Source organism: Balaenoptera borealis (assembly GCF_965194805.1).
Source record: "Balaenoptera borealis genome assembly, chromosome: 12".
Classification (NCBI taxonomy): Eukaryota; Metazoa; Chordata; class Mammalia; order Artiodactyla; family Balaenopteridae; genus Balaenoptera; species Balaenoptera borealis.
This window is the reverse complement of record NC_138869.1, coordinates 76,901,187-76,915,322: the sequence shown is the minus strand read 5'-3', so window position 1 is coordinate 76,915,322 and position 14,136 is coordinate 76,901,187. Positions and strand designations below refer to the sequence as shown.

Here is a 14,136-nt window from a genome sequence, read left to right as displayed (position 1 = left end):
TTCATCGCGGTGCGCAGGCCTCTCACCATCGCGGCCTCTCCCGTTGCGGAGCACAGGCTCCAGATGCGCAGGCTCAGTAGTTGTGGCTCACGGGCCCAGTTGCTCCGCGGCATGTGGGATCTTCCCAGACCAGGGCTCGAACCCGTGTCCCCTGCATTGGCAGGCAGATTCTCAACCACTGCGCCACCAGGGAAGCCCACCAATGCATTTCTTAATGCGTTGGTGAAGGGAGTGTTTTCCAGACTCCCTTAAAATACATGGCTAGGGGTGGCTAAGCAGATTGCACATAATAAATCCAATCCAGCATTCCCATCTCTCTGAGATTTTGGATTCCTTCCTCTATAGTATGCCAGGGAAATTCTGGCATTTCAAGTTGATTAACTCTAGGTTACCATTAAGTCCAGGCTTTCGTTAAGCAAGCTAGCAGACTATGAATTCCTCTCCCAGGTGCTCGAGCCAATACATGAAGTCCCAAATCCTGGATGAGCATCCATGGCCATGAGTTTGGCCAAACTGGATCTTACATTCCACGCTCCTGGGTCTGTTTCCTTTCGAACCCTCTTCCACACACGCTCCTGTGGCTCCTGCCAAGGCAGTTTGCCAGGGCCTGTGACTCTTTCTGTCTGGGGGCATTCTCCTCTTAGCGTGGGCCTTGTGCTTCTCCACCCAGGCTGTGCTGGGATCTAACTCATGAAGGGCCTGGGGCCAGGAGGGATGGAGGCAGGAAGGGTTCTGAGGCTGATATCCCAGGAGACAGGATCACAACAAGAGGAGATTGTCTCTACAGATAAGACACTTCAAAAGAATTTAGGAGTTCAGAATTAGCCTTATCCATGTCTGTCCAAATGTCCCCATCTCAGGGTCCCACCCCTTCCCCATCAATGCCTTTCCCTTAGCATAAGAGACCTAGAGGGCTGAGGTTTTTTGTTTTGTTTTGTTTGGTTTGGTTTGGCGGGGCCATGTGGCTTGTGGGGTCTTAGTTCCCTGATCGGCAGAGAAAGCTCGGAGTCCCAACCACTGGACCGTCAGGAATTCCCTAGAGGGCTGAGTATTGAGTCAGCCATATGAACCCTCTCTGTAGGAGGTGAGGGACTCCTTCAAGGTCCCATCAAGGAGTCCTAATTGCTCACTCACATTCCTCATCAGGCACTGGTAACTCCCAGTTCTCCTTTCCCCTGCACATGTTCCCGGAGGCCATCAGAAGCCAAATAACTCCCCACCATAGTGAAGAAGGGCCACAGCCATTCCATCTCCCATCTCCCCACCTCAGCAATGCAGTACCCTACACTTCATCCCATGCCACCCCCAATGATAATTTTTGTTTTTCTTTTTTTTTCCCAATGATAATTCAAGTAATAGTGATACCTCTGCATGCAGTGCATTACCTGGGTGCATTTCCCCCACTGCAAGGAGGTTTCCTTTACTCCCTGAATTTTTTTTTTAATTTACTTTTTATTATTTTTGGCTGCATTGGGTCTTTGTTGCTGTATATGGGCTTTCTTTAGTTGTGGCGAGCGGGGGCTACTCTTCATTGCAGTGCGCAGGCTTCTCATTGCGGTGGCTTCTCTTGTTGCAGAGCACAGGCTCTAGGCGTGCGGGCTTCAGTAGTTCTGGCTCGTGGACTCCAGAGCGCAGGCTCAGTAGTTGTGGCTCACGGGCTTAGTTGCTCCGCAGCATGTGGGATCTTCCCAGACCAGGGCTCGAACCCGTGTCCCCTGCAATGGCAGGCGGATTCTTAACCACTGCACCACCAGGGAAGTCCTGGGCTGCTTATTTCAGTTGGCACATTACATTGTTACCACATCAGGCACCATACTGCATTACTTATATAATAAATTCTGTGATACATGTATATCATAATTATCATAATAATTTACTTCTGTGACTTTTCGGTAGACTGTGAGCCCCTTGAGGACAGGGGTCTGTATACTAAGCACTTGGCGCTGTGCACAGCACATGGCAGGCTCTCAGCCAATGCTTGCATTGAGTTGAATTCAGTCTTTTCTCCTTGAGTTTATAATAATAGATTCAGTCAGGCAGGCATTTAGTTAACATTTTATTTCTTTTTTTTTTCCAGCCCCATCCCAGTAATACTAATATAAAACTTTAACATACTATTGTACGTTAACTTATAATTGTAACAGTGTACATTCCTTGAGGGTAGTCAAAAATTTTTTTAAATAAATTTATTTATTTGTTTATTTATTTTTGGAGGTGTTGGGTCTTCATTGCTGCACTTGGGCTTTCTCTAGTTGCAGCAAGAGGAGGTTACTCTTTGTTGCGGTGCGCAGGCTTCTCTTGTTGCAGAGCACGGGCTCTAGGCACGTGGGCTTCGGTAGTTGTGGCTCGTGGGCTCTAGAGTGCAGGCTCAGTAGTTGTGGCGCACGGGCCTAGTTGCTCCATGACACGTAGGATCTTCCCGGACCTGTGTCCCCTGAGTTGGCAGGCAGATTCTTAACCACTGCGCCACCAGGGAAGTCCCTAGTTAACATTTTCTGAGCACTAGGTCTCTGCAGGTGCTGGTCTGGGCACATAGGGATACTAGGTGAGTAGGACTCATGGCCTAAGAGTATGTGGATGAGCAAGGGACTGTGGGAGCGTAGAATAAGGATCGGTTCATTCTGATGGCAACGATGGGAGGGGTGGGCCCACTGAGAAGCCTTTGAAGGATGAATTGGGCTCCAATAAATGGGGGGGAGGGTGTTTCCTGTTGAGATGCAATGTTGAAAATCATGGGTGAAAGATGTCTAATGGGTTATAAATGAGTTCAGGGGTGTTTGGAGCCTGTCTCTACACCTAGAGGTTGACATCTGGCCTTGCCACACCCTGCCGACGTGACCTCTTGGCTTCTGGGGTCCTCGCAGATGGAGGGAAAGGCTGTAGATGGGCCTGGATGGGAAGTGTCTTTCCCTGCCTGTGGGCTTACTTGGTTTTCCTTCTTTTGCCTCCCTGCGTTCTGCATGCACATGTGTGGCAGGGCACAGACTCAGAATGGCTGTCCACAGGGGCAGGGGCCTCTGTGCCCCATCAAGGGGAGGCAGGCTGGGTTACGAGTCAGTGGGCTCAGGTTCCCATCCCAGCCCTGTTACTCCTTTTCACAGGCTCGGTTTACCTCTCTGTATATAAGAGGGTTATTCTCAGTGATGTGTGAGGTCCCTCCTGACAACCCCTGATTCCTAGACTTGTCCTGTCCATACTACAGACTTGTGCTCAGGAGATGAAAGAATGTGAGGGAAGAAAAAAGATGACACTGAGACAACTCCCCACTTCCCAAACACATACATATTACTGTCCCTAATTCTGAGGAAATTTGGTCCTTACTGAGCCTGGGAGGACACCCAAGGTTGGTCTTAATCTCATAAAGATGTCTTCATCTTGCCCTTCGCTGGTCGGAATGGTGGAGCAGAAAACCAGAGCCCCCCAGATAGGATGTTGGGAGTGGAACTGGGGCCAAGGACATCTGAGAAAGAAAGGGAACCTGGTGACTTAGGAGGGAGTCCAGAAACTGATGCAGGCCACAGAGAGAAAGGTGAGTTCTTCCTTCATTCAGTGTTGGGTTAAAAACCCCAAATGGAGTACTGCCATTCAGCTCTAGTGCTAAGCACCCGTAGTTAGCGCAGATCCCACAAGTTCAAGAGCACAATCCCCAACAAGACTGCTCTTAGTTCAGGTGCCAGCTGCAAGTTCAGAGGGGTCCCAGGCCACAGGCACTTCTGATTCACTGGGTACAGTTTGGGGGATCCCACAATCCCCTTCAGTTTCAATAATTCATTAGAACAACTCACAGAACACACAGCTCAGGAAAGTGCTATTCTTAGGATTACAGTTTTATTAGAGAAGATACAAATCAGCAGGACCAGCCAAATGAAGAGGCGCACAGGGGAAGGTCTGAGAAGGTCCGGCATGCAGGGCTTCTGTGTTATCTGCTCGTGGAACCATGGCACATCACCCTCCTGACACACTGATGAGTTCACCAGCCAGGAAGCTCCATTGAGCTTTGTGTCCAGAGTTGTTATAGGGGTTTCATTATGCCGGCATGGGTGATTAAATCATTGGCTGGAGGCTGAACTCAATCTCCAGGCCCCCTTCCTGGACCCCCCATGGCTCAAAGCCCCAACCCTCTTCCCATAACTGGCCAGCCCCAGTCCTGAAACCATTTAGGGACCACCATGAGTCACCTCCTTGGCATAAACTATCAAGGCCCACCATGAATATCTCTTCTAATACTTGGGAAATTCCAAGGATTTAGTCTCCCCATAAGGAACCAGGGACAAAGGCCAGTCAAATTCTTTGTTATACAACACTTAGTTTGATCAGTTTCCTCCCGACTGGCTTCTCAAGCTCACCCCTTCCAACTTTTCGTCTTGACAAATTTTTTAAAGTTATTTTTTATTTTTCTTTTATATTGGAGTATAGTTGATTTACAATGTTGTGTTAGTTTCAGGTGTACAGCTAAGTGATTCAGTTATACATATACATATATCCATTCTTTTTCAGATTCTTTTCCCATATAGGTTATTACAGAATATTGACTATAGTTCCCTGTGCTATACAGTAGGTCCTTGTTGATTATTTTATATATAGTACTGTGTATATGTTAATCCCAAACTCCTAATTTATCCCTCCCCCCCACCCTTTGGTAACCATACGTTTGTTTTTGAAGTATCTTGAGAAATTTCAAACCATTTAGATTCACCAGTTCTTAGCAATTTTGCCACATTTGCTTGCTTGCTTTCTCTTTCTCTCTCTCTCATGACATTTCACCCATAAATACTTCAGCATGTATCTCCTATGAACAAGGTCATTCTCCCATGTAACCAAAGCACAGTTACTGCACCTAATTTAACACTGATGTAACACTGTCATCTAATATACAGAGCATATTCAAATTTTCCCAAGGGTAAAATGTCCTTTGTAACTGATTTTCCCCTCATTTTGCTCCAACACAGGATCACATTTTGCATTTTTCACATTTCCTTTAGTCTGACATAGTTCCTCAATCTTGTCTTTTTCTTTCTTTGTCTTTTATGTATCAACATCTATAAAGCATCCAGGCCAGTCATTTTGCAGAATGTCTCTCATTTTGGTTTGTCTGCTCATTTCCTCCAGTTTAGATTCAGAGTGAACACTTTTGGCAGGAACACTACAGAGGAGATGCAGTGTCCCTGCACCTGTAGTGTCCCTGCAGTGCATCACTTCAGGAGGCAGATGATGCCAGTTTGTCCGCTTAGTAGTAATTAAGCTTTGCTTACTTGATTAAGGCGGTCTGTGCCAGATCAGGCTAGCTTTCGATAAACTTAGAAACCTGGGTTTTATTGGCATTGGCTTCCCAAACAGCTGGAGGGAATGTAGCACTCCTGGCTTGCCTTCATCTTCTCTCCTCCCCTCTGGGAAAGCCTGGAATAGTCCTGATGGCAGGAAATGGGGAGAGAGTGGCGAGGCTCTGCAGTGGTGTCCTTTGTTCCCAGTTCTCCTGAGACCACTGGAGACATCTCCTCCATTATTTTCTGTCTGGTGCTCTGGAGCCTGGGATGGAGGTTATCTCCCCCGCCCCCCCCCACCACGTGTCTATGCAGTAGTCTCAGCGCATGCATGAAGGCAGGTGTGTGCGCGGTGCCCGGGCGAGTGTGCAAACTCAGGTCTTTTTCCCTGCATCGGCGTGTCGGCAGGCACGTTCCATTCTGTACAAGCCTTCCCGTGTTCTAAAGCCATCCATGTTGGAGGCTCTGGGGCGGGCTAAGTGGTGTATGTGTGGGTGAAGCGTTTCCGCGCGGAGCATGTTTTCCAGTGCTCCCCGCTCTCTGGGCCGCTTGGTACGGTCTACGCCCCCCTTCACTTCCTCCGACGGTGGTTGCACCCACCCCTCCCGGAAGTGCTCAGGCTCCAAGCTAGCCATGGAGCCCTCCGGCAGTCAGAGCGGGACTGGCGCGGCTTCTGCACCCGCGGACTCAGCGTCGGCCTCGGTGACCCTGGCGCAGCTCCTGCAACTGGTCCAGCAGGGCCGGGGACTCCCCGGCCTGGAGAGGCGCCACGTCGTGGCGACCCTCGGCGAACCCACGGCGTCCCGGCTCCCGCGGAGGCCCAAGCCCTGGGAGGCCTCGGGCTCCGCCGACGCCCCCGCGCCGCCCTTCCAGACCCGGGGCCACAGGCCCGACGACCCTCCCTATGGGCAGAGGACCCTCCTGGAAGAACCTGGCTCCGGGGAGGCTGCGACAGCGCCTTCCTAGATGGAACATAGTGGGTTCCTGAGGCTCGAGGTCCTTTGCAACTGTGAATGAAAAATGTTGCTGCCCTATCAGCAAAGGACGCTGCAGCCATCTAGCCATCAGCCAGTACTGCGGCCCCGTCGGTGAGCCCTAGGGAACCCAGGATGGAGACAAATGGGCTGCCGCTGCCAAGCCCTTAGCCACTGCAGACACTGTCAACGGCGCACCCTGAGGGGGCTCAAGATGGGAAAGAACAGGATACTGGCCTTGGATAGCTAAGGCGCATATCAAAGGCAAAGTGTCAGTGAGCCCAGACTCTTGCATCTATCTGTTCACAGAAAAAAGCTCAATTCATTAACGTGAGATGTCGGGTTTTCTTTAATTAACAGTAATCTTTTGATGTTCTGACTACCTGATTTTGTCGCAGAACTCCTATCTATCCTTCAGAGCAGTCCCTCAGAGCTATCTGAGAGGCTGCCTCCTGGGCTTGCGTCCTCAGAAAGTCTGCCAAATAAAATAATTCTCAACTTTGAGGTTTTGCTTTTTTTTTTTTTCAGTCAACAGTTTTGGTGACCATGGAGGGAACCAGAGCAAACTTCTCCTCTTCGCCTGAACTCTATGAGGAACCGGACCCTTGGTACTGGAAGAGGCCTCTTGTGCCCATCCGCCTCCTTGGAGAGTTCATACGAACTTGGGTGAGTCTCTCCTGGTTCTTGGATCTCCTGATTATTGGTTGATTATCCTGAGTTTTATTTGGCAGTGTCTAACAGATTCCTGGCTCCCCAGTTGAAAGACATTGGGGAGTGACCTCCTAGTTGAAAGATACTAGGGGAGCCCAGTTGAAAGACATTGGAAGAAAATGCCCCCCAGCTGAAAGATACTGGGGGAACCCGGTTGAAAGACACTTGGATTTGCTCAGTTGAAAAGATATCTGGGGACTTCCCTGGTGGTCCAGTGGTTAAGCCTCTGCGCTTCCGCTGCAGGGGGCACGGGTTCCATCCCTGGTCAGGGAACTAAGATGCCACACCGCGGGGCCAAAGAAAAAAGTACTGAGCAGTCTGGGCTGAATGTTTAGATAAACCTGATGTTTTCCTCAAATTGGCTACCTTAATAAGAATTTGTCAGGATAAAAGTGCACTAGTAAGTTTTATCCCCGACGAATTCAACTTTAAAACGGGAAATAGATTATCTCAAACAAAAACGAAGGGCTTCAGAAAACCAACCTCCGATTAACACTCTAGCCAGATTCATGAATGTACGGAGCTCATACTTGCAAGTACCTACTTAATTGGGAGTCAAAGGAAATCTCATCCTGAAAATGACTCAGATTGGGCTCATTTATTGAATACGCAGTTAAGTTAGAAAAAGCCGGCTTGATAAAAACATCTTTTCAAAATTCTGACCTTAAAAAAACAAAAACAAAAGCCCTTCTGGGGGAAGTTTCATTTCTCTTCCTGTGTCTTTGAGATGTAAATGTTCTACTCGATCTTCTAACAGCCTTTTGTGTGTATGGCTTTTGAGAACTTGGTCTCTGCCATCCAAAAGGTGCACATATGGTGTACATTTGGCAGCCAATTAAATAGACTGGGATTCTGAGCAGTCTTTTGTCTGGCTGTACCAACTCTCGGGGATTTTTTGCCGTCTTAACCTTCATTGCGTCAGCCTGTACAACAAAGGCCTTTACTTCCTTAGACTATTTTTGGGAATAAACTTTCTGGATCTTGTTTAGGCAGCAGCCTTCACACTCTCTTGTGGGGAATGCCTCTTGCATCTTATTGGTTTGAGTCACTATTAAGATACATCTCATTAATGGCCAGATGATGGAGCCTTTAAATTGGAAAAACTCTGAGTTGGTAAAGTTTTAGGGAGCTCTCATTATAACTAGCTGTTTTATTGGTACCTATGAGGAAAAAAAAAAGGTGGGAAAAATATATATAATGGTTAACCTAAGAACTCCCTTAGTTTAAAACAATCCCCCACCCCCCAAAAAATGGTTTGGGAAGCCTTATTGTGGTCTCTGCTTCCCCTCAATGGGTCTTATGGATAACAATAAAAACATTAGAATAATTAATTTTAATTAGGTTGATTAACAGGAAAACAAGAAAAAACTGAAGGGAAAGTCTAGGGACTTTTTCCCAACAAGTTGGAAATTTTAAGGTGGTTACTTAAAAATGGAATAAATAAAACAGACGTTAATGGGATTAAATTAAAGGTTTGATACAAAACTACCTAAGGTTGGATGGGCCAAAGGGACCCACTATTGGTTCCCAACATTAAAGGGCCCCAAACAAGTCTGCTCTATTTACCCCAGTTTAAAAAAATATATTTAAAGGGCTGGAAAAAATTACACTGAGATACTTGACCAACAGTTACTTGGGGCAACAGGCCAATTAATCAACTTAAAAGATTGACAAAAGCGCCTGAATTCCTTCGTGCCCACTGGACCACCAGGGGAGTCCATGTCTTGCAAATCTTGACAACAGAAATGTAAATACAGCCCACAGAAACCTGAGACTGAGCCTAATTAACTCAATCAGAAAGAACCTGAAACCAAGGAAGAAAAAAAGGAAAAAGTGGCCTTTTTAAACTCAAACAGCTGGAAAGTCTCCCTCAGCCAAAATCTAATTAATAGCCTCCTTAAGGGTTTATCAAGGACAAATACAAATCTTAAAAGTCTTTTCCACAAATAGTAAAGGCTTAGTCATCTGAGCAAGCAAATTTAATTCATTCCAAGTGTTATTTATAAACTAGTAAGTTTATATTGTGATAACTGATTCATAACTAAGTTTTTTTTTTTTTTTTTGGGCTGTCCCACACAGCATGTGGGATCTTAATTCCCCAACCAGGGATCAAACCCGCGTCCCTTGCAGTGGAAGCTTGGAGTCTTAAACCACTGGACCGCCAGGGGAGTCCCAATAACTAAGTTTTTTTTTTTTTTTTTTTTTAACAAATACTATTTTATTCTTTACAAAATACATAGTGATCATAAGGGTACAGGTCACAAATTACAAACGGGAAAAGTTGAGACAAATGCGTTAAATGACAACAAGGTTGTGTTCACCTAGAGGGATGGGATAGGGAGAGTGGGAGGGAGACGCAAGAGGGAGGAGATATGGGGATGTATGTGTATGTATAGCTAATTCACTTTGTTATACAGCAGAAACTAACCATTGTAAAGCAATTATACTCCAATAAAGATGTTTAAAAAAATGACAACAAGGTACCCATTAATACAGAATCTATTTAGAATAAAACAGTTCTTTGTTAAAGTTAGACAAGGCCAAGAGGAGGTACCTTGTTGAGTAGAAAATGCCAGTTACCTAGAAATATACTTCTACCAAAAAGTAGAGAAGTGTTAGTAGTATACCTAAATTAAATCATAGCATATACAGGTCCAGTGTTCCACAGTACAACCGTTGGTTTTAGGCAGGAATCTGCGAGAGACTTGACTGCCTATCTTGCTGGAAGAGGAAAGCCCCAGGACTGATTAACTTCCCTACCTTCCGTGAAGCTTTGTTCAGGTGACTTTGGAATGTGGTGTCAAACACCCCATTCATTTCTGCCACAAGGTCCCGCAGAACAGACACTGTGGACTCATCACTGGCATTCAGAATCCGCACAAAGAATTTATTCTATAGTTCACCACCTTTTAGCTCAGAAATATTTTGGCTAAGTTTCCAGAGGGACCCATCCCAGAAGACCTGCAGGTGTTTCTTGAACAATAGTAAATGTGCTAAATCTGCTATACCAAACAGATCTACCTGGTAGGGAGAAGAACAGTTAGCCAGGATCTTTTGTCCTTCCAGGATCTGTACAGTCTGAAATCTGCTGAGGTTAAAAACGTCTAGCTCTGCCCTAAGGTCAACACTGTAGGAAAAGTCCACTCTCTTCAAAGCTTGATTGTTTTTATTACAATCATAGGGATCGTGGATTCTGTTTCTAAGAATCAGACTCCTTGGACTCAAGTCACCATGGACTATTTCTGCTTTGTGTAGTTTCTCCACCATTGTCAAGAGGTTATAAATAATCAACACTGTTATTTCATGGGTAATAAATTCACTGTATTGAAGAAGATCCTGAAGGGTGAAGCAGTTTATATATTGGTGCCAAATGATAGAGCCATCTTGGTATTGATACCAGCTACACAAATTATCACACTCCTCATTTAAACGTTCCTTTAACTTGAAGTTGATATAAAAGTCCCATGGGGGCTTTCCTGGTGGCGCAGTGGTTAAGAATCCGCCTGCCAATGAAGGGGACACGGGTTCGTGTCCCGGTCCGGGAAGATCCCACATGCCGTGGAGCGGCTAGGCCCGTGAGCCACAACTACTGAGCCTGCATGTCTGGAGCCTGTGCTCCGCAACGGGAGAGGCCACTACAGTGAGAGGCCCGTGCACTGCGATGAAGAGTGGCCCCCGCTCGCCGCAACTGGAGAAAGCCCTCGCACAGAAAAGAAGACCCAACACAGCCAAAAATAAATAAATAAATTTATAAAAGAAAAAAAAAATCCCATGGGCCAGGTTGAGAAGATACCTTTATTATGGTTAACTCTGCAGTTTCTTGGCGACACCCAGAATAATTTGTAGTCTTCGCATAACAGGTATTCTTGTTTAATGCAATAATCCTCATTATCTAATTCAATTTCCTTCTCTATTTCCAAATTAGGCATTGGTCTATCGTCTACAAAAAACTCTGCAGAGGTACTCAGCTCTGGTTGGGATTTTAGTAGTTGTCTGCGATACTGTGAACACCAGGGTGACTGAGTAGGGCTGTCTGTAGTCTCACTAGTGAGCTCCAGTTTCTCAGGAATTTGAAGACATTTGATGGAGGAGGTGCTTGTAACTGAGGCAGAAGATCCAGAGAACCCAGAGGAGTGTGTGGCTTCACAGCTGTCTTCAATAATTGTGCTCCAAACTGCCGAAATCCACACTGCAGAGGCCCTCCTTTCCACATGCTGCCTCTCCCCTTCTGCGCAGTTCTCCCAATAACTAAGTTTTAAAGTGAAGCTATGAGATCTCTAGTTTTGTCTATTTATGTGTCTGTGTGTACATTATTATGAGACATTATTATGAGATGTATCTACCCCTAGAAATATTATCAAAATTAAAATTTAAAAAGAGCTCTATATAATTGACTTAAAAGTAAGGTGTTACAAACTAAATATTTCTAAATATAAAAGAAAGTGGTTGGAATGAATTTCAGGTTTATGTGATCTAAGAAATATTCAATATTAAATTAACATCTCGTTTTTAAAAATATTTTTTTATTGACGTATAGTTGATTTACAATGTATTAGTGTCAGGTGTACAGCAAAGTGGCTCAGTTTTATATATATACTTTTTTTCTTTTTCAGATTCTTTTCCTATAAAGGAAAAGAAAATATTGAGTATAGTTCTCTGTGCCATACAGTAGGTCCTTGTTGGTTATTTTATATATAGTATAACATCTGGTATTAAAGCTAGCTTAAGCTTGCTGACTTAATACAGACATGTCTTACTGTATTGTACCTAGGTTTACTAAAGGTCAATACATTCACGTCTTTTTTTTTGGCTGTGTTGGGTCTTCGTTGCTGTGTGCGGGCTTTCTCTAGTTGTGGTGAGCTGGGGCTACTCTTCTTGGTGGTGTGCGGGCTTCTCATTGTGGTGGCTTCTCTTGTGGAGCACGGGCTCTAGGCACACGGGGTTCGGTAGTTGTGGCTCGTGGGCTCTAGAGCACAGGCTCAGTAGTTGTGGCTCGTGGGCTCTAGAGCGCAGGCTCAGTAGTTGTGGCGCACAGGCTTAGTTGCTCCGCGGCATGTGGGATCTTCCCAGACCAGGGCTTGAACCCGTGTCCTCTGCATTGGCAGGTGGATTCTTAACCACTGTGCCACCAGGGAAGCCCCGCATTCATGTTATTTCTGTTACAGACTTTGTCAACAACAACAACAGCAACAAATTAACGTGGTAGGATAATATTTTCATAAGTTATAAAATGAAGGTAAATGAGATAAGAGTTTTCAGGTGAACTCTTTTTTTTTTTTTTTAAACGTTCCTTTTTATTTTATTTTATTTATTTATTTTTAATTTATTTATTTATGGCTGTGTTGGGTCTTCGTTTCTGTGTGAGGGCTTTCTCCAGTTGCGGCAAGTGGGGGCCACTCTTCATCGCGGTGCGCGGGTCTCTCACTATTGCAGCCTCTCGTTGCGGAGCACAGGCTCCAGACGCGCAGGCTCAGTAGTTGTGGCTCACGGGCCCAGCCGCTCCACGGCATGTGGGATCTTCCCAGACCAGGGCTCGAACCCGTGTCCCCTGCATTGGCAGGCAGACTCTCCACCACTGCGCCACCAAGGAAGCCCCAGGTGAACTCTTTTAGAAATAATTATGCCGGGTATGTCTGTCTAAAATAGTTTCTCTAGATTTTTGGTAACTTGAGTTTTGCTAAGTTAAGTTAAATGATGGGAATTTATTGAATGTCCAGGTCGTTTCAAATGAGATAAAATGCTGAAACATTAATTGCTAAACAGGTCTAAAGTTAATCACTTCATTCTTCTTAGGAAAGGAAAACTAAAGATGTCTGGGTTTATTACAAACATACCTTGTACCACATTGAGGAAAGAAATTATTTTATATGTTTCTAGAGGTTATGGGATACTCCTAATCAGGGAATGCTGGTATGACAAAGAGCTTATAATTGCTTGCTGCTTGTTGGTTTGTGCTAGAGATTAAGGTTTTTAACAGTTAAAATTGTAGTATGTAATTAGAACTACTAAAGATAATAAGGGAAATATTTCAGTATGCAAGGAAAGTAGGATGTGTGTTTTCAGCAAAAGAAGGTATGAGGAATGGAAGTACATTTTGTTAAGAGGAAAGAATGATTTTGTCCTAGAGCTGGTTATTTCTGTATTAAAAAAAATAAGGGACAAATTGATATGAATACAGAAACTTGTAGAAGATTTGTAAAAAGGGAGCCCTGAAAAAGGAGTTTTATACATGGTCAAGCTCAGATTAGATTCAATTTAATTTCGTAAATGGATTTTGTTATTAAAAGTAGACTGGTGCAAGACTGGATTTGGTTCTCTCTGTTAAGAGAATAAAGTTTTCTTGAAATACTGCTTTTTTTTTAAAAATTTTATTTATTTATTTATGGCTGTGTTGGGTCTTCGTTTCTGTGCGAGGGCTTTCTCTAGTTGCGGCAAGCAGGGACCACTCTTCATTGCGGTGCGCGGGCCTCTCACCATCGCGGCCTCTCCCACTGCAGAGCACAGGCTCCAGATGTGCAAACTCAGCAATTGTGGCTCACAGGCCCAGCCGCTCCGCGGCATGCGGGATCCTCCCAGACCAGGGCTCGAACCCGTGTCCCCTGCATTGGCAGGCAGATTCTCAACCACTGCGCCACCAGGGAAGCCCAACAAAAGTTCTTTTGACCTCTGGCTAACTCTGGGATGCTTCAAAGGAACCCTAAGACATCTCAGAGAGGAATATTAAACTAATTAGGCCTATTTGGTATGTTAAATTACTTGAGAAACATTGTCAAATGATTGGAGATGAACCTTAGTTTACTGTATGGATAAATGTTATAGATATTCCAAAATTTATGTGAAATTCCTAAAATTCTGATATGCTCTGGTATAGTGTTATCAGTCATAATTCTAGTTATTATCTTAAAATGTTACATGTCACAGAAATATCCAAGTTTCTTGCCAATTGCCTTGTAATCAGATCTTTAACCATGCCATTTAAGTCTTGTCATTTATAGACAATCATTGGTTTACTCTGATGCTTTTATAAAATGAAAATCTTCCAAGAAAATTCATAGAAAGGATTTCTGACAAATATAAGTTTCTGATAACTTTTGGATCATACCACTGAACTGGGTAAGAAATTACAAAACTCTAATGGAAAACCTGAACACTTCATCCAGATCATCAGAAATTAATTACATGGGACTGAA

At 44.7% G+C, this 14,136-nt stretch overlaps 1 protein-coding gene across 1 annotated transcript; it reads left to right on the top strand.

Moving 5' to 3' along the window:
• The first annotated feature begins 5,841 nt into the window (after positions 1 to 5,841).
• Positions 5,842 to 6,739, top strand: PEX39 (peroxisomal biogenesis factor 39). The gene has a single exon (XM_082346008.1). It carries the CDS (start codon positions 5,895 to 5,897, stop codon positions 6,225 to 6,227), a length of 333 nt encoding a protein of 110 aa, XP_082202134.1. The 5' UTR covers positions 5,842 to 5,894; the 3' UTR covers positions 6,228 to 6,739.
• The last annotated feature ends 7,397 nt before the right edge of the window (positions 6,740 to 14,136 follow it).

Excerpts from the sequence above, each read along its gene's own strand:
- PEX39 (XM_082346008.1), top strand. The coding sequence starts at position 5,895 with ATGGAGCCCTCCGGCAGTCAGAGCGGGACTGGCGCGGCTTCTGCACCC.